Raw genomic sequence first — 19,154 nt, 5'->3', positions numbered from 1 at the left:
AGTGCTTATCTAAGTGATTATTTTTAAATACCTAATTAGTCCAGTCAATGAATGCTCAAAAGGGGGGTATAGAGGACATGGAGAGGGGGAAATTTTTTTTCTGCGGGAATGTGTTCGGGGTAGTTAGAAGATAAAAATACCAAAAGTCCCCGCACCTGGCCCTGCTGCTTCAGCGGGGGGAGGGGGGGAAAGACCCCATTTTTTAGTTTTTTACTTCTACACTAAAAACCGTGCATCGTACGGAAAAAATGTAAATTACAAAAAGAAAGATGACAAAATTCTCTACAAGAATGGTTATATTCATTTCTTACGTATATGCATTAGTAAAAAAGATATTCTCAAAATAATATAAAAATTCTTAAATAAATTGATTTTTCACACATTTTTTGTCAAATAAGTTTATATAATCCATTAGCCTGTTGTTGTTTCACATCAATCAGGATAGAAAACAGGTTTTTGAACACTAACCTATATAATATAATATATCAATCGTATATATTGTGTTAAAAATAGTTTATATAAATTTAAATAAGTTATATATATTTGTCATGGAAACAAGTAATTTTGGCATAATTGTTACTTTAAAAATTAAAAAGATTGTATTTGTAGCTATTTTTGTCCAGGTTTATTTATAACAATTACCGAAACCAAGACTTAATATTATTGTTCATGGTCTGGCTCACTTGGGATGAGAGGGTCCGACTTCTGTCCCAAAAACTGGTGCCATCTGGAACTGAAAACCACTATCTAGGACATTTCCATCATTCAATTCTTGTTGATTAGACTCAATATTGGTTACCAAAGTGAGAATTCGGCGTAGGCCTGTATATTCTTCATCTTCCTCATTCATCAGAATGGGCATTTCGGCATTTCATGTAAAAAGATCCCTTAGCAGTTCTGGCATAACGGAGAACACTTATTGAACATTTTCTTGCATGCACAAATTGCACATCTGGTACTGTTATAATCTTGAGTACATTTGCAAAAAAAAACTTGGTTAAGGGATTAACTGTTCCTGGTTACTATAATTTTGGTGTCTCTGTTCAAATGTCCCTTGGGGGGGGGAGTTCTGATTAGAAACTATCTTTGTATATGATATTGTATAGTTGAAATTTATTAATCCAGTGCAATTAGGTTGGACAAAATTGATAACAGGCTGAAAATTGGTGGAAATGTTCAAAACAATGTCCTGAGTGGCCCACACAAAGTCCCAAGAAATCCCAGTTGGGGAACGGCCGCCATTTTGAAAAACTGCCACCATCTTGGAATTTAGATTTCATGCTGTATCTTTTGAAGTAATTCCGAAAGACCTTATTTATGTCTAAATTAAACGTTTTGGGCTCATGTATGAGGGTAATATATAATTAAAGAGTTTATTATGTTCTAAGCATAAATATTATTTATTTATAACCTCAAAATATCTATAATAATGATATAGATACAGTTATGTCCCCCCTTTTATACGAATTGTGGATATTTATAGGCCTGCAAGGTGGATGCGATACTCCCTGGTGTGGATTAACGTCCGCACGGGTGAGTACTACGACTATCCGCAGTACTTTCCTGATAATTAGACCAATTCGTAATTACCAAGGCAAAAATGTGGTTCGGATTCCACTATAAACTGTAGGTCCCTTAGTTGGCATTAGCTGTATGGGCTATTAATTAACAGCTGTGTCTAAGGAATAAGTCGGTCTTAGTCACTAACAAGACTACAAGATCGCGCCACTCATCCTACACTCATCTCCATTCACACTTGGCTTAAAATACCTACTTTGTATGGTTGCCATTTTATAGAACAGTATTAACAGTATAGATATTGAGTCTGATGAACAAGAATTGGATTATGGAGAGATCATGAACAATAGTATTAAGTCTTGGTTTCGGTAGCTCATATAAATAAACCTGGACAAATATAGCTACAAACATAATCTGTTTAATTTTTAATGTAATAATTATGCCAAAATTACTTGTTTCCATGACAAATATACATAGTTTATTTAAGTTTATGTAAACTATTTTTAACACAATATATACGATTGATATATTATATTATATAGGTTAGTGTTCAAAAACCTGTTTTCTATCCTGATTGATGTGAAACAACAACAGGCTAATGGATTATATAAACTTATTTGACAAAAACCGTGTGAAAAATCAATTTATTTAAGAATTTATATATTATTTTGAGAATATCTTTTAAACCAATGCATATACGGAAGAAATGAATATGACCATTCTTGTAGAGAATTTCATCATCTTTCTTTTTGTAATTTACATTTTTTCCGTACGATGCATGGTTTTCAGTGTAGAAGTAAAAAACTAAAAAATGGGCTCTTTCCCCCCCTCCCCCCGCTGAAGCAGCAGGGCCAGGGGCGGGGACTTTTGGTATTTTTATCTTCTAACTACCCCGAACACATTCCCGCAGAAAAAAAATTTCCCCCTCTCCATGTCCTCTACAATCCCTTTATTGACTGGACTAAATTGCATATTGATGTTTTTAACTTGTGATACAATATGTAGTTTGATATTAGTTTTCTGTTTTATAAATAAATTTATTTTTATAAATTCTGTTTCTTATTTGAATTGAAATTAATTCTTAAAGTTACCTTATTAAGTTAGTTATTTAGGTTGATTATCATGTTAGTGAGGAGGAATTAAAGGCAAGGAAAAATAAAACACACAAGAACAAGTGATGTGTAGGCCTAAATAATTTAATGCTGCAACCAACAAGTAGTCTAGGCCAAATTTTGTATTAGGCCTAAGGTAGGAGGTACTAATAATTAGTAACCATATAACTTAAAAAAAAATGTTATAAGTACTTTAACTAACTATTTAGGCCTAGGCCGGGTTTAGGCTAGGATGAAATTTGTTTCAGCAAAATGCTGCAAACTCTCTGCAAAGACAAAAACTAAGTTAGGCTAACTTACCTGTAGAAAAAATACTATTCAATAACTAAAGCATTTAAAACAAAAAATTCCAGTAGGCTAATATTACATTTGTTTGAACATTACATCTTTCAATTTTATTTGTAGAAAATTTGCCATAGGCCTAGCCTGCAAAACAATGTAAACTTAGCATTTTTAAGATGTGAAAAGCAAGATGCTAAAAATACTACCGCAGCTTAAACCCTGGGCCTAGGCCTACTTGACGCACAACTACTCGACTCGACTCGATACTCGAGTTTTTACTCAAATACTCGACTCGACTCGACTCGAATTGAAAAATCACTACTCGCCCACCCCTAATGTTTGGATAGTAATTAGGTACCTATTTTGTTATGATTCTAAAAATTCCAAAAATATGTTTCTAATAAAATCTTTAATCTAACACTATTTTAAACTTTATAGTAAAGTACGGTGTTCTAAACCAACTTCAGTATCTAAAATTGATATAGGAATTGTTGTTATTTTGGGTAATCATAGTTTAGGGATTTATCGTTCAACTAACTTGTATATCCGGTGTAAATCATTACTAAATTCTTTAAGACAAGCCAAAATGATATTACATGTTTTATTGAACCCTGATCACAGTTTTAAGTTCATCCCAAAATCGTCATTCACTCTTTTCTTTGCTGGTAATTAAATGAAATTCTTAGGGGGGTGACGAATTTAATACTATAGCAATAACTACTAGACAATAATTATTGAAATTAATGCAAATAAAAATTATTCACATTGTGAAGTATTAAAAAAAAGGTTATCCACTTAACACCAATACATCCAGGAACAAACATACTAAAAGGAAGACCAACATTAATTAGGTGAGTAAAGTGTATTCTGTGTTAACAAATATTACATGATCATATCTAATGAGCTCAAAAAATTCTAAATTTAGCTCAGTTGTAAATGAGTACAAATATTACCTAAGACAAAGACATGGACAGGAGCAGAGACTGGGCCCTGAGCACTAAGGGCGGAACAGTGATATGTTCCGTTGTCAGACGAGGCGAGTTTACTCAGGGGCAGAACTGTCTGAAGACACGTAACATTGCTGTACACAATCTCCCACCTGAAACATCAACGCAAGTTTTATTGTAGTTGATCATGCTTTGTAAATAATCTTCAACTATTTCAAGCATACATAATAAATATAAATACAGGTAACTTTCAATAATCCGACAGTTTGAGAAGGGATGGTGACAGTTACCAAAAGTTTGGACCATTGGTAACAGTAAAAATTGACCTAATATTCCCATCGCAGCAAATCTGCGGACTAAGCGAATTTCCATTTGCCTGATTTGATTTACACTCAAATATTTCCTTAAAATGTCAAATTTTTTCCCTTTTTAAACACAATTACGTTTAACGTGCAATTAGGTTTACTGCTTTTTAAGGTTTGTTCGTGGTGAAATGATTAGTATGAATTATATTAGTATTAAATTAGACAATTTGTCAAACTTGATCATAACACATCCATAAACCAGAAAACTATAACAATTTACTTAACATCCATACAACGAATTTTAAATTTAAAGTTTTTTTAGCTTTTCTCCGTAACCTTTTGGCGTACAACATCACTTTACTAAACTAAATTGTTTATTTTTTAAGTTTTATGTTTTGATAGTCAAAAATGGTGAAAACCCATTTCGGACTCGTTCGAATAGGAATCATACTGAGTTTTTCAGGACAGTGCAAACCTCTACATTATTTACAGGACTAGAAAGGTAAGCCCCACCTGGACTCTGGGATAGAGTGATTGTCCTTCCGCCACTCCAACTGGTACAAAGGATATCCTGAGAAGGTACAGCTCAGGTTGCCACTGCTTCCCAGCTTCTCTCGAACATCCTGGGTGGAGACTACTTGACCAGGGACTGGAAAATGAGATAAATTACAATGAGGTTTGTTTTTATAGGGAATAGCACTTGACTTAGGAATACATTACAAAATAAAGAATTACTAAAACTAACTTAATATTTTGCCCTTCCGAGAGATTAAAATCCATTTTCAATAGAGAATAACCTATAGTAACAAACAACTTGTTAACAACAACACGCAACACGGCAACAAAAAACGTTGACTTTCTCAAAACATCTGGATATTGACAAATGAGTAACGATATAGGATTTACAGTGATTTAAACCTAGTCCAAATGGGAGTAAAATCAACTGAATTAAGAAACTATAAGTAACCGTCGATGCATCCATGCTTGACATCCCAAAACAGGTTGTTACCATCGATGAATTGACATTGACACCTAGAGGGTTAATACTTAAAAGCTAAGGATTACTACCCATAGTTATAAAAGCTTGATCAGTTTGTAAATAAAAAGAAGCCTACATGAAAATGATAAAACCGTGTGGCCATTAACACACTTTTAACGTCCCAATTCAATACCTATTAATTTTCATCATAAAAAAGTTATCTTAATTCAAACACAGATTTCAAAATGGCAGCCATTTTAATTTTTTAAACTTAAATTACTAAAATATGGCTGATTTTAAAAACAAATTTAAAGAACAGTTTTATTTCCTACCAAATGATATCAAGTTCAAAAAGACCAGATAAAAATAGCTAAAATATCACCATTCTTAGTTGTAAAATGGGGTAGAATAAGGCCTAGGTAGTCAGGTTTGCCTAATTTTACAACTCAAAATAGACTTTTGAACACCCTGTATGTACTAGAGTAATTGTAACTTTCTCACCTCACTCCATGTTTCTAGGTTGAGGTTTAACTGAACATGAATAATTAAATATTACATTAAAAGTAGAATAAGCTCCACTCGAATGAAAAGATTTCTTTCAATTATATTTATGAAAATGGTCCATATTTAAAACCACTCACTTGTAATGTCAATGGGAAATGTTTGAGAAACTTGGTCGTCTGTCCAATCAGAAGGAGAAGCGTGACAAGAATAGTTGCCAATGTCATCCAGAGTCGCACATGTCATTATCAAGACACTTATCATAGTGTCCCCTGAATCCCTGGCAACCACTTTGAATCTGAAACAAGTATCAACCATATGAGTTTTGAACATAAAAACTGATGTGAAAGCAAATTTAGACAGGGTGAATCAGACCACCCGTGCACAACGGTTTGGCCCAACAAGCATTAGTTTTTTTTTTTTTGTAGGTTACAATTTTAAAATGTCACTTAAGGCACTTTTCTTTCAATGTTGGTATCATTAAAAGTAAAAATATATGTTGGAAAAGTAGTTTCAAAAATTAAAAACATGTCAAGTCATTTTACAAATTTTTGAAGTGCAGGGCATTTTTTGAAGGTGAAGGAGTGCGATTTTCAAAAAACACGTGGGTGAGTCTCATGGAAAATTTCATTCCTGACCATGAAAATTCTTTCAAATATTTGCTTCAAATCTCTTACCGTTTTTAATTGTTAACCCTTCATTCTGTTTATAATATTGTTTATTATATACAATGAACTGATAAATTTAGTGCGCTGTGTCCTAAAACAGAGCTACTTCACATTTGAGAACGAATATTATAAACAGAATGAAAGGTTAACGATGGGATCGCCGCTATCAAGTATTCTCTCCGAATTATTTCTGAACAACTTGGAAAATCAACACTTTTGGTCGGACTCGAACAGCAACGTAGCAAAATAGTTTTTTACAGAAGATATGTGGACGACACACTTGTAACCTCAACAATGTACATAAAAATATGAAATTCACTCTTGAAATGGAAGTATCTAAATCTATTAATTTCCTGGATCTCACTATAACAAGAAAAGACAGTAACTTAGAGTTCAATATCAACAGGAAGCCGACTACAACTGACCAAACTATCCAATCATCATCACACCACCCCTATAGCCACAAATTATCCGCCTACAATAGTTTCGTCCATCGTCTACTCACCATACCACTCAGCCCAACCAACTACAATAACAAAGTTAAGATGATAAAGCATATTGCAGTGTCAAATGGATACAGTAGCAACCTCATAGACAAATTGATCAGAAAACACCGTAACCGAACCGAAGTAACTTCCAAAGAAAATAACAAAAAATATGTTAGTGCTGAGTTCGGTGTAGTTTTAAATGATACTCTACGAAAAGAACTGGCAAAAATGATATAACAGTATCATTTAAGTGACAAACAAGCTGTCGTCATAGGTCAGAGTCAAGAACAGATCCCACATAGATAACAACAAAACCGGAATCTATAGATTAAAATGTTACAACTTTCCCAGTTTTTACATAGGACAAACTGCCAGATCTTTCACAACCCGATTTAAAGAGCACCTACTGTAAAAGAACTCTAAATCAGCTTTTTCCAACCACCTAACAGCCACAAACCATAACTATACAAACATTCACAATAATATAGATATTTTACACTTTTGCAATAAAGGACGCTATATGGATACAATAGAAGAATACGAAATATATAGGGCATCAAAAGAACAACCACATCATATTTTGAACGAAAACCAGTCCTTTGAGTCTAATATAATTTACAACACAGCCATCCTGATATCTGATCATCAAACAAAAGAAAGGTTAGATAAGGATAGAACAGGGGTAGGGGTCAGCGCTGCCGACACGTGACAGTCGCGACTTACCCTTCACCGGTCCCGTATCACGTTTCGCAGTCGTTCCTTAATTAGTTTTTAAATGTTTTGTGCGTGCTTTTGTGTGTGTAAATGTCTACATGTATTTCGTAAAACCATGACGAACTTAATACCGAGGGATATTTTATAGAAAGCTGGCGTTCACCAAACCTGAGGATGTGCCAGTAGAGGGTACGAAACAGCTGTAGTTTCTTAAAAATACCGTGGATTGGAGACAGAAGCCAGGTAACATAAACCTTATTAGTGCTAATTTTAACGATCCACTGGCCAACCATCATGAAATTAGAAAACAGGAATTCAATTTTTTTATTTTTAACCTAACATCTATGCTTAATAAGAGTCACTGTGATGATTATGAGCTTGAATATGTAAAACAATGGATTGGTCAATTTGGGACCAATGGCACTAAAGAAATGGTGGTGACCAGCAGTTCAATGGTTAACTGTTGAGGTTATAGTGTTAGGAGTAATTGAGCTAAAAAATTACTTTGTTTTGATCAAAACCAACAAAATTCAGATAGTTACTTAATACCAAATTTTATAGGTATTTTTAAAACATATTCCAATAGAAATATTGAGCACAGAAAATCAAAACAAGTTCAAAAGTGAACTCAAAAGTTTTTTGATCAGAAATGCATTTCACTCTCTTGAAGAGTTGTACAATTTAACTGATGTGAATGCTGATGTATGTAGATAACTGTCAATTTCATAACTGAACAATTCAACAATGTACTGAGTTAGATTAAGGAACTGTGACGCTATTTATTGTATTGCTGTACATGAAACAAATAAAGAAGTTTTGAATTTGAATATATGGAGTTTATATACAAGTAGCTGGTTTTACCAACCTGTCATTTTCTGTGATGTTTTCGCCTCTGATCGTCCACCACACAGAGGCCTCAATGGGTCGAACTTCACATTCTAATGTGGCGTTTTCACAGAACTTGAGATCACTCTTCCCAGAGATTCTTAGAATCTCAACTCTGTTTTCCTCTGTAACAAAATTACAGCTATAATAATTACAGTCTGTCTACAATACCCTGTCTGTCTACTTTGTAATAAGAGTGAAAACATACGTGTCCTGTGCTGAAACACTTACGTTTTTTTTTTCTATTTATAGCTGATAAGAGATCTTTCTATAATGTAAATAATTAACTTTGATCCTTCTGCTTTCACCCAAAGCTTGAGAGATGCTTGAAATAATCTTAGTTTTAAATACTTTGTTTATTTATTCAGAAGTTTTTTTAACAAGTTTACTTCCAAACAAATATTTTGCCTCGTCATTATTTTACCAAATAGTATAGGTAAGTTCGTATTTAATTAAAATAATTCAATTATTAGTTATGTGAATTATTAGTTATATCATTCAATCAATCAAATTAAAAATATTTGTATTACAAGTGGGTGTAGTGCTTTCTATATATATATATATTGAGTCAACATTACAGTTGTCAAGTGAAATAATACTGGGATGAATAACAACTGACTCAATGGTAGTCAGCATCTAGCCAGAAACCAGATGAAACAATTATTCAAATTAAAATGTCCCGTCAGTCAAGTTTTTGGTTTTTTTCAGTTTTTGATACCCCACTCCACTAATTTTATAGTTTAACATTTGGTTACAAGTTAATTTATAAGATCACCAGTTATATCTTATAACACATAAAATATAAGGGTTGATATGGTTAAAAAAAGTACGAGGGCTGTGTTTTAGGAGCCGTTTTTTGTCTACTTTAGCTCCGTAGCTCACGGGTACACCGCAACAAGACTCCTAGCTGTCTACTAGCCCCAATTGTGAACAGATATACACCATTTGGAGATTTGTATCTGTTGTGTACACTTTACTGTGTGTTTTTAAAAAGTTTATAATTATAGAATCTTCCACCAGGTGCGAGATAAGGTCAGTGATATGTTTCGACCACGAGAAACATCTGATGCTGACATTCGTCGCCAGAGGACTTAAGTTTATGACCCTAATGCAATGATAGAGGGGAATGTGCAGAAATGGGCTAGGGAGTTAAGAAATGGCTATGAAAAATCTTAATTTTGGAAGGAATTAATTAGGTTTTTAATGGGTACCCAGATTTCTCTTAGAAGATTACAAAGGAAAAAGGTTTTCACGGCAATTTTTATACTCGTAAACCATTTTTGCATTTTACTCTCACTCATTGCATTAAAGCCATACCATAACCTACGGTCATCTAGAGATAAATGTTAGCATAAGATATGTTTCTTGTAATAAAAACAAACATATCACTAACTCACTTTGGGCATTCAATAATAAAAAAAAAATGTATAACACGCAGAGAATCACAGACGTTAGCTACAGAGCTGCAAATGGTGTCACTCTGTTCACAGATTATGCCAGTAAGCGGCAAGAAGCCTCGTTGCGGCTTACACGCAAACTACAGGGCTATTTTCAAAAACGGCCCTTACTTAAAAATTATCCTCTCCTTGTATATGCACAAAAATGTGAATGATACCAAAACAGACTAAATTACAATAAAATTAGAGTTGACTTTAACAGAAGTGTCAAATATCCTATACAAAATGTAAGGCCTCGGATACAATACGAGCAGCGGAGCAACCTGAGCAACACGTAAGCAGCTACGGCTACTAATACAAGTGGCAATTTTCTCGATCCCCACTCATTGAACAAAATAAGATTCATTTGCGTTAAAGATCAATCAATAGATTTTGTATTTTTAATATTTACAATTAGTTTTATTACAGCACACCAATTGCTTATTTTTCTAGATCTTCCAGCAAACATCTATGTATCATAGTATTTATAGTTCTTATTTTTACAAATAATAGCTATGTCATCTGCAAAAGAATATATATCTGAGTGTAGATTTAATTTAACAAATCATTAACATAAAATAGAAACATTAGGCCCAAGAACTCCTCCTTGAGCTATTCTAAATCTCAAATCACATTCATAAAATAATATTCCATTAATTTTAACAAACTGTTTACGATAATGAAAGTGGATAACCAGTTATGTAGTAATCCTATGATACCATATGCTTCTAATCAGTCAATCAATATAAATGGATCGATAATATCAAAAGCTTTGTACAAATCTATTTACATTCCTGCCGCATAGTTTTCATTCTCCAGGCCATTGACAAAATTGCTTTGATATGCTGGTATTATGCTGTATCATCAGTTCCTCTTCCACGAACACTGTTAATAAACATGTCATAGGATAATGACATTGCTCTAGTGACAAATGTGTTTATAATCCTGATAACCAAACCCCAAATTGTTTTCTGAGTAAGGCATTGATTCGTACGTTTCCCAACAACATAAATAACAATGACCAAACGTCTTAAGTACACACTGTTTGGTTACAGCCAAGACATGAACTAAACAACACTCTGTTTACCACAGCTGCATTCGTTTATGTTTATGAATATTCCAGCTGAGCTAAAGTTCTGAGGTAAGATTCTAATACAGCTTTGGAAAACAATTGTACCGGTATAATAAAGAATCATTATATTAGATAAACCAAAGTTTGAAAATATATGCAACCATCTAAGTTTATACACTTTTTAAATCGTCAACTGAATAGCTCAGCCCATATTGGAAAACCCACATGTAAAGTAAAATCACATGTAAAGAATTGAACGACCTCTGTCTTTAATTTATATAGATTTAGGCTAACCAGAACAACACTTCAATTTCCAAACATTTAATATTAAAATATGTTGTAGTATATATGCATACACATGTTTGATAGCTTATTATTAAAAACTCACATATTATGTGCAACTTTAACATATTATGTGCATTGTGAGATGTTGTATTAAGACCCTGAGATCATGTTAACATTAAAGCCTAATTTGTTTATAATGAACCTATTATTAGCAAATTATTGGGGAGCAAACTAATTATTATTATTTGGGGAGCGAGTTGGTCTAGTGGTTAGAGCGCGGGACTTTGGTCCAAGAAGTCCTGGGTTCAAATCCTGCGAAATCACCAATGCATTTTATCTAAGTGAAAATGACGCAACCTCTAGGTCACACCCCTGAAGTAATGTGAAAAATAATCCCAGGCTCGTGCCTAGCGTCCTAGGAAAAATTATAATAATAATAATGAACCTATACACGTATTTAACAAATATTATATAGGGTGATTGATATAAGTGTGCCAGCTGTTTTATTCAAAAGTTATTATTGATATAAAAAAATTTAAATTGTAACTGCCTTGGATTTTTGATTTTAAAAATTTTAGTCAAGTTAAACAAATAATTTTAGCGCAATTTTTCCAATATGGCTGCCAACATAGATTTTTCTTATGGAAGACCCTATATTTTATGATTTTTGTAAGAAAGTAATATCATTTTAAAACATTTTTATTCTTGGTATTTTTTATCTTAAGCTACAGCAATGCTACAGCTACAGATTTTTTTTCATTTAGGAGTTACAGCGTGTTAAAACTAAAAAAAATTACTTGCGGTGTACATTCTGCGCCATGTAAATCCTATACGAGTAACTTTATGTAGAAAATGCTAGGAGTAAATAAGTCTTAAAACTGCATATACATTCTAAAAATACCATTGAAACATAAAAAAATATTGATTCTATTTTTAAAAAATGGCCACCATTTTCCAAAATGGCAGAGCATTTTAAAATAAGAAAACTATGTATTTTATAGGGTTTTTAGAATGTAGTTAAAAACTGTAGTCTTTCGAATTAAACAGTTGGCACACTTATATCAATCACCCACTATGTGTATATCTATACAGAAATATATTGAACAAACCAGAAATCATTTATAATTATTCTCATACCAGGCACATTATACCCTCTATAGTATTTAGGGTATGTCTTATTTACAATGGCAGTTAGTTATCTAAAAATAATATCCTCACAGTTTTTTATTAGAATAATAACCTTCTGATTCAAAAGACTTTATTCAGCCACTATAATAGGAATGAGAGAATTTTTTAATTGCTTGAGTAATTTTAATCGTGCTAAACGTTATTATCAAAGCGAAAACTCTAGTAGCAATTTTTCTGAATTTAGGACTTAAATTTACATGTTTGGATCTCAATGAATATTCTGAAGATTTAGAGGGACAGTTTAAAATTTCAACTAAACACAAAAAGGTTATCAGAAATTAACAAGGCAAATAAGCTATAAGGGAAAGTAATAAGCAAACATGGATGTCAATATATAAATTTTAACTTCATGTTCATATTGCATTTCTACTTTTGTAAATTGGGTAGCATTTTAAAAGAAGTGTCATGAATTCTCGTAGGCCTACTCCATTAAAGTTAAGTTGTCTGTATATTATACTCTGTTATCGAATAAAACATACTGTGTGTTCTTAAAATTACTTTTGTTCAAATAGGTATGAACAATCCTTTCTATCAAGGATTAGCAAGAAGAGAACAATTCTTTACACATTTCCATAGTTAGGTAGGACCATCCTGAACAAAACGTAACTGCCTTTCTTAGTCATAAAACTGCTTCCCACCCCTACAGAGTGGTGAACAGGAGGCGAGTAGCGTAACATTTAACTTCTGTAGGTCAATTAAACTAAATTACTTCAATGTATGAGCCTTCCAAGATATATCTCATCAAAAAGATTCCGTTCGACTTTTGTCTTATACACCCTGCACCATAAAAATGAAGCCTATTGACTTATTTCAGAGCTTTGGAAGGCAGCAACTCTAGGTACTAGCCTATGACGTGTATTATTTCCAATCATTAGAGTGTTTCTGACAGTTTCAAGTAGTTTTCAACAATTTTCAAAACTTCTGTGTTGACAGTATTGCATAGCCTAATGTATTTTTGTCCATGTTTAACTTAAATAAAAGCAAAAATGAAAAATGTCTGCTTTTTTCTTCTATTCTAGTGTAAAAAAACAAATAAGGTGTTAAATGCAATCCCTAGTAAACTCAGTAATGTCCTTAACTTCCACCCAAGCTGGACACCGTTTGTTAAGTGAATGTAAGTGTTTGTGTAAGTTAGGTGGGCTTTCACACCAAGTAAAAGACATACGTAGATCAGTATGCTTAGTATGGATTGCATACGTACATCAATTATATCTAGAAAGATTTCAGCACTACAGTTGTCAGTGCAATGCCTTAGCCTACTGAGCTACCATGTCACTGTATCGGCCAGCCGGACCGAGTGCCACTTAAGCCTAAAAAACAACACTAGAGCTTGCATGTGTGATTCAATGCACATAGGTGGATGTTTGTGTTTAAAACTTCTGGGACTTGTGTGAAACAGTGTATATGTTTAGGCTAAAAACGGGTTAAAACACTGATCTTTGTCCCTACATCAAAAATTACAATGAGAACTGGGTGAAAAATCTGAAACTTTCAAAACAAATTAGGAGCTTAGGCATATGCCTAATTAGAACTGAATCAGAGAGATGTCACGAAACTAAAATAATAATTTTTTTCCAGCTCACTAAAACTTGTTTGCGATAAACTCCCTAACAGAAAAAAATCTAGCTACAAATAGGTCTATTCAACCCATAAGATGTATGGTTTCAATTTTAGGTGCACATTTAAAATTAGATTTTAAAAATATCAAATATATAGGGTCTATATATGTTTATATGATGGGCGTTTTTTAAGTAAGGGCCGCTCAGGTGTAGGCCTATAGCTCCGTAGTTTGAGTGTACGCCGCAACAAGGAGTTGGCTTACTGCTTACAGGCCTCATTTGAGAATAGAATCACACCATTTGCAGCTCTATATCTGTCTATACGCTTCGCTGTAAGTCTAACAAATTTGTAAACCTATTGAATCTCTCGCTGCATGTGAGATAAGGTCAGTGATAATTTTTTGTTGTTGTAAAAAACATATCTAATGCAGAGATTCATTGCCAGATGACTGGAAACTTATGGCCCTATTACAGGGAGCAAAATGATCTGACGGTTTTCTTTGTAGCCCATTCAAGAGAGTGAGTGGCAGAGGGTGGTGGAAATAGGGGCATTACAAAGCCAACGTGCGGACATTTTTAGAAGCCATGGAGCTGTGGACGGCTGAGCACCATGTATTTGAAGTGGAATTTTTATTAAGTGGCAATTCCTGTGTAGATGTTCAGTAGAAAATTCCCAACTCGAAACACCATTTTGCTGTGGGTGGGTAACTTTAAAGCTACTAGTTCAGCATTGAAACTAAAATCAACAGGCCATCCAAGGTCAGCCCAGACGCCAGAGAACGTCAAGAGAGTGAGGAGGACTGTGTGGTGTGGTTGGAAAGTGTGATTTGTCACTCGAATAATGACAATTTTGTGACGTGTAAGCAAATCAATCACTTGTTCAGAAAACGAGATGTGCTTAGCATAACCACTCCAGGGCTTCAACTGCTGCACGATTGCAATCTTGTATGAATGAAAGTGCAGGTCGTATCGTAATACTCTTCTACCGAGCGGCCAGACTTATTTTATGGGCAGAACAGCAGCTTATTTACGTGCAAGCCGCAGAGGACTAGCTTCCACAGCTTCTCTCAATCTCTCGACGTTCTCTGGCGTCCGGGGTCTTGGACAGCCTGTTGATTTTTTTTTAATGCTGAACTAGTAGCTCTGAAGTTACCCACCCACAGCAAAATGGTGTTTCGAGTTGGGACTTTTACCCTCGGACCCACATTGAAACGTCTACGGAACTGCTGATGAACAGCTACACAGGAACTGCCACTTTAAAAAAAACACTTCCACTACAAATACATGGTGCTCAGCTGTCCTGTCCACAGCTCCATGGCTACTAAAAATGTCCGCACGTAGGCTTTAGAACGCTCCTATTCCCAACACCCTCCGCCACTTACTCGCTCAACAGTCAGATCATTTTGCCGCTCCCTGTACGGCGGGTAAGAGGGGGTAAAGTACGATAATGGGTAAGGAAATGTCCTTAATGAAGAATTCTTGGGCCGGACTTGGTAGGAACTTGGCTTTGAAATTTACGGAGGTAATGGTTGTCATTCCTTAATGTGATGTTGGATTCAGTGGTGATATTATGAGATACGGTACCTATGTTTTGTCTCCAGTAGGTAATGATTTGACTCAACATTTCATCCCATTCTTCCTTGTAACGCATAAACAATCCAAAAGACTTGATTATGCTGATATATCGGCAGTTGGTGTTTTTAGAATATAATGAGAGTGCCGATATATCGGTAGTTGGCGCTGAAAGGGATATGCACTATATTTCACTAACTGATCTCAGATAGGCTATCAAATAAATTTTTGTCTTCATTAGATCAATAAACAATGTTATAAACTTTTGTTTACTGAGGCTTTACCAGCTTTATCACACAGTATTGCTGACAACTGCATCTTTATAATATGAACCACCCCCCAATGCCTGATTGTTACATGGTAAGTTTTATCGTGATGTTTTTACAAACCTCAGCACAATCCACAAATAGGCGACCAGTTCAAACACAATAGATTTTTATTTTTAGTGTTTAACATTTTTGGCTCAGTCAATGTTCCCAATGCCAAATTGAATCCAATCCATTAAAATAAAGCAAAAAAAACACTCTTAGTTAATCAACAGCATTTTAGGTTAAGGATCGATAGTAACTTATAGTGTTTTTTAAGTCTGTTTGTTTATGTTATCTCAGAGGGATGAATGGTAAACTACATTGTTTTTCAATAAGGATACAAACCAAGCGTCTAAGTGTGAGTAAGGACAAAAGTCAGGTTATATTCGTTGTTACGTTTTGAATTTACTTAGGCCTATAGCGAGCCATTCTAGCAGATGTGCCTGTTATTAAAATATCAAGGTACCTAAGTAAGTAACCGGTAATAAACTTAGGCTATACCCTACTTAAATTCACCAATTCTAAAAAATACTAAACTGCAATGTCTATGAGTTAGGATGGTAAAAACCAAAATATAAACTTAAGATCGGTGCTTTAGAATTGTTTTATGTGGACACGCCTTTTGTCCCAAGCATTTGACATTGGAAAAATGATTTCCCGTAAAATACTGTGTATTAAGTCTTGGATGTGAATTTGTTGAGCAAGGAGAAGTGTGTGGATTACTATATACGTTTAAGTTAATCGGAAAACTGATTGGGTATGATAGGCTTTGTTGACTCAACTGCTAGATAGCCTATCCTACAATTAGGTGATGATATGGTACTGTAACTAATTAACAATAAGTTGACCGTATACCTGATATATCCATCTGCTTTGTATTGTGATGTCCCACATAGTTTTACCAATAGGCATTAGATAGGACATATGCATTATCTTTATAAAAATAAACTAGGGTCTAATAATGGCAGAGCATGGCCAAGGCATAGGCTCTATCAAAGAGTATTGTTTGTATAGAGGTAAAGCTTTGAAGAATTGTTTGTGAAGCGTTAACACTAATATTTATAAGCACGGTTAATCATAACACTTACCTTCGGATTGAAGGGACAACCCAAGAAGTGAATAAGTTGATATACAAAAACATAAAACTGACACCAGTGTTTGACATTGTAACATGGCGGGTAACCGGCTTGTGCTTTTACAGTCTGCTAATACATGTATACTGTCTTAAACATTATTATAATTCGCTGTATTACTATTGTACTACATCAGGACTATAACACTTGACACAATTGTCTGTATTCCGTTTGCCTTGCCATACAACTAACGTAATACTAATTCTGGTGAGCCATCACATTAATGTCAATAATTTGTTGTTCTTCTCTGTCTGAACTGAATGTCTCTAGTCTTTTCGTACCAAACAGGGTGGAGAATACGATATTTGACAGTACAGTTGGTTTAGTTTTCATTGAGCAAATACGTAAAATAGTTACTAAATAACAATGTTAGTTTCACAACCGAATGTAATTTAGACATAATATTTAATTATTACTCATGCTTATTTTTTCAAAACACCATTACTAACTAATCAATGGGGGCTTTATGGAATCAACAAAAAAGTTAATTGTATTATATAGAAAAAGTATAGGCATTGATTATACTTATTTTGATTTATTTATTTTACGGTAACCACCATTTACAATAATATGTTAATTAATTAATATGCTGTATTTAACAAAACAATACGTATGATATTATATATATATATCTTATACTCAATAGTAAACATGCAAGGCGTACGAATAGGCCAAAACTTATCTCCAAAACTCTCTTAGCAACATTGAAGACTGGAGTAAAATTACGCTATGCAGTTAAATGTGGACAAATGTGTAGTTATCTCATTCTAACGGTGTTCAGACTTCTCAATTCACGAGCAATGAATCAGTTCTAAAGAGGGTTTCCAAAGTTGAAGATCTGGGAGTTATTATATGACACTATCGCTAAATCCAATTGAGCACATTACGCACATCACTAAGCAAGAGCAAACTCTCTGATGGATTCATCCTAAGTTCGACAAAGGGTTTCAACTCACCCCTTACTCTCGTTGTACCTTGTATAAAGCTCTTGTTCTTCCAATACTTGAGTATGGATCCACAATTTGATCCCCTCATCTACTGAACCACATTAACCAGTTGGAAAGCATCGAGCGCCACTTCGTCAGACTTCTTGAATGCAGGCTTAGGTTTGACTACCTATACGTACCCCTGTGAGTGAGGCAAGCGAGGTTGAATCTCTTTTTGGCCTCACCCCTCTACACATGAGGCGGCAACACTCAGCTACTGACACTCTTCAATTTGGTCAATGGCCTCCTGGACTGCCCGGATGCCATGGCACCCACTTGCATACCGATAGGAACCCGTTCTAAAACGATAATCTGCCGACGCTACCACCACGTACTATGCATCAAACAGTGGCCTATAGAGACTTCTACTGGGAGTGATGTCGCAATCCACCTGGACTACTTCCACGACTATTGTCCTCGTTCCGGAGAAAGGTCACCTCCCTGCTAAAGTAATAATAATCCACATTTTACATAAAATAATTCTTACACTCATATGCACTATATGATTCAATGATTTATTAGGCCATTAAGCAAAGCAATAGACTAAGTCACTTACAATACAAAATAAATCATAAATAGTTCATCTCTTGATTCACAAATAAATGCAAGTTAGATAAATATGATAATAAGGAACAAAACAAAACCATGCTAAACAAAACTGAAGCAAAACCATGCAAAAAACAAGCAAGAAAATAGCCATGCAAGGCAGTGCAAGAGCATTACCTATAACAAAACTGGTAGTTCTACTTTAAAAATGCAGACAGGTCATAAGGGGTTTCTATCAACCAGTCCTTCATTACTACCTTGAACCTTGAAATAGGCAAGTCCCTTATGGCTACTGGTAGATGGTTGAAAAATCTGTAACCTGAAACAGGAAAGCATTTAATTGTTCTGCTCAGCCTGTGTCTATGCGCAATATAAGACATGAGGCTCATAGGCACTATGATCCGTAGAGTAAGTGAACCCCACTCATTTATTATATATTTTCGATAGGCTCGTATCATATACGAGCCTGTAGTACAAGTGAACCTTCAATATTATTTACGAGGTTCGTATAGACTATGATCCGTAGAGTAAGTGAGCCATGCCATTTGTTTTAAGAATTATTACATATTTGGAGGCTCATAGGGTCTATGATTCGTAGTGTAAGTGAACCCTAACCACAGTGGTGTGGTAACTGGTAACACTAACACTATCACCATCTGGCCATCTGGCC

At 34.4% G+C, this 19,154-nt stretch overlaps 1 protein-coding gene across 1 annotated transcript in view; it reads right to left on the bottom strand.

Annotated features, from left to right (window-relative positions):
• Window positions 1-17,128, bottom strand: part of LOC128998746 (tyrosine-protein phosphatase 69D-like) — a 99,933-nt gene extending 82,805 nt beyond the window's left edge. The window contains exons 1-5 of the mRNA XM_054425077.1: window positions 16,908-17,128; window positions 8,380-8,524; window positions 5,785-5,942; window positions 4,678-4,813; window positions 3,866-4,011 (exon numbers count right to left, since the gene is read on the bottom strand). Of these exons, the coding sequence (XP_054281052.1) occupies window positions 3,866-4,011; window positions 4,678-4,813; window positions 5,785-5,942; window positions 8,380-8,524; window positions 16,908-16,992 (670 nt within the window). The 5' untranslated portion in view covers window positions 16,993-17,128. The remainder of the gene's footprint in view (window positions 1-3,865; window positions 4,012-4,677; window positions 4,814-5,784; window positions 5,943-8,379; window positions 8,525-16,907) is intronic.
• Window positions 17,129-19,154: the final 2,026 nt, after the last annotated feature.

The sequence above is a fragment of the Macrosteles quadrilineatus genome, unplaced genomic scaffold, assembly GCF_028750875.1.
Source record: "Macrosteles quadrilineatus isolate MER2022 unplaced genomic scaffold, UCM_ALF_1.0 Scaffold_7__1_contigs__length_78375512, whole genome shotgun sequence".
Lineage (NCBI taxonomy): Eukaryota > Metazoa > Arthropoda > Insecta > Hemiptera > Cicadellidae > Macrosteles > Macrosteles quadrilineatus.
This window is presented reverse-complemented; position numbering and strand designations above follow the sequence as displayed.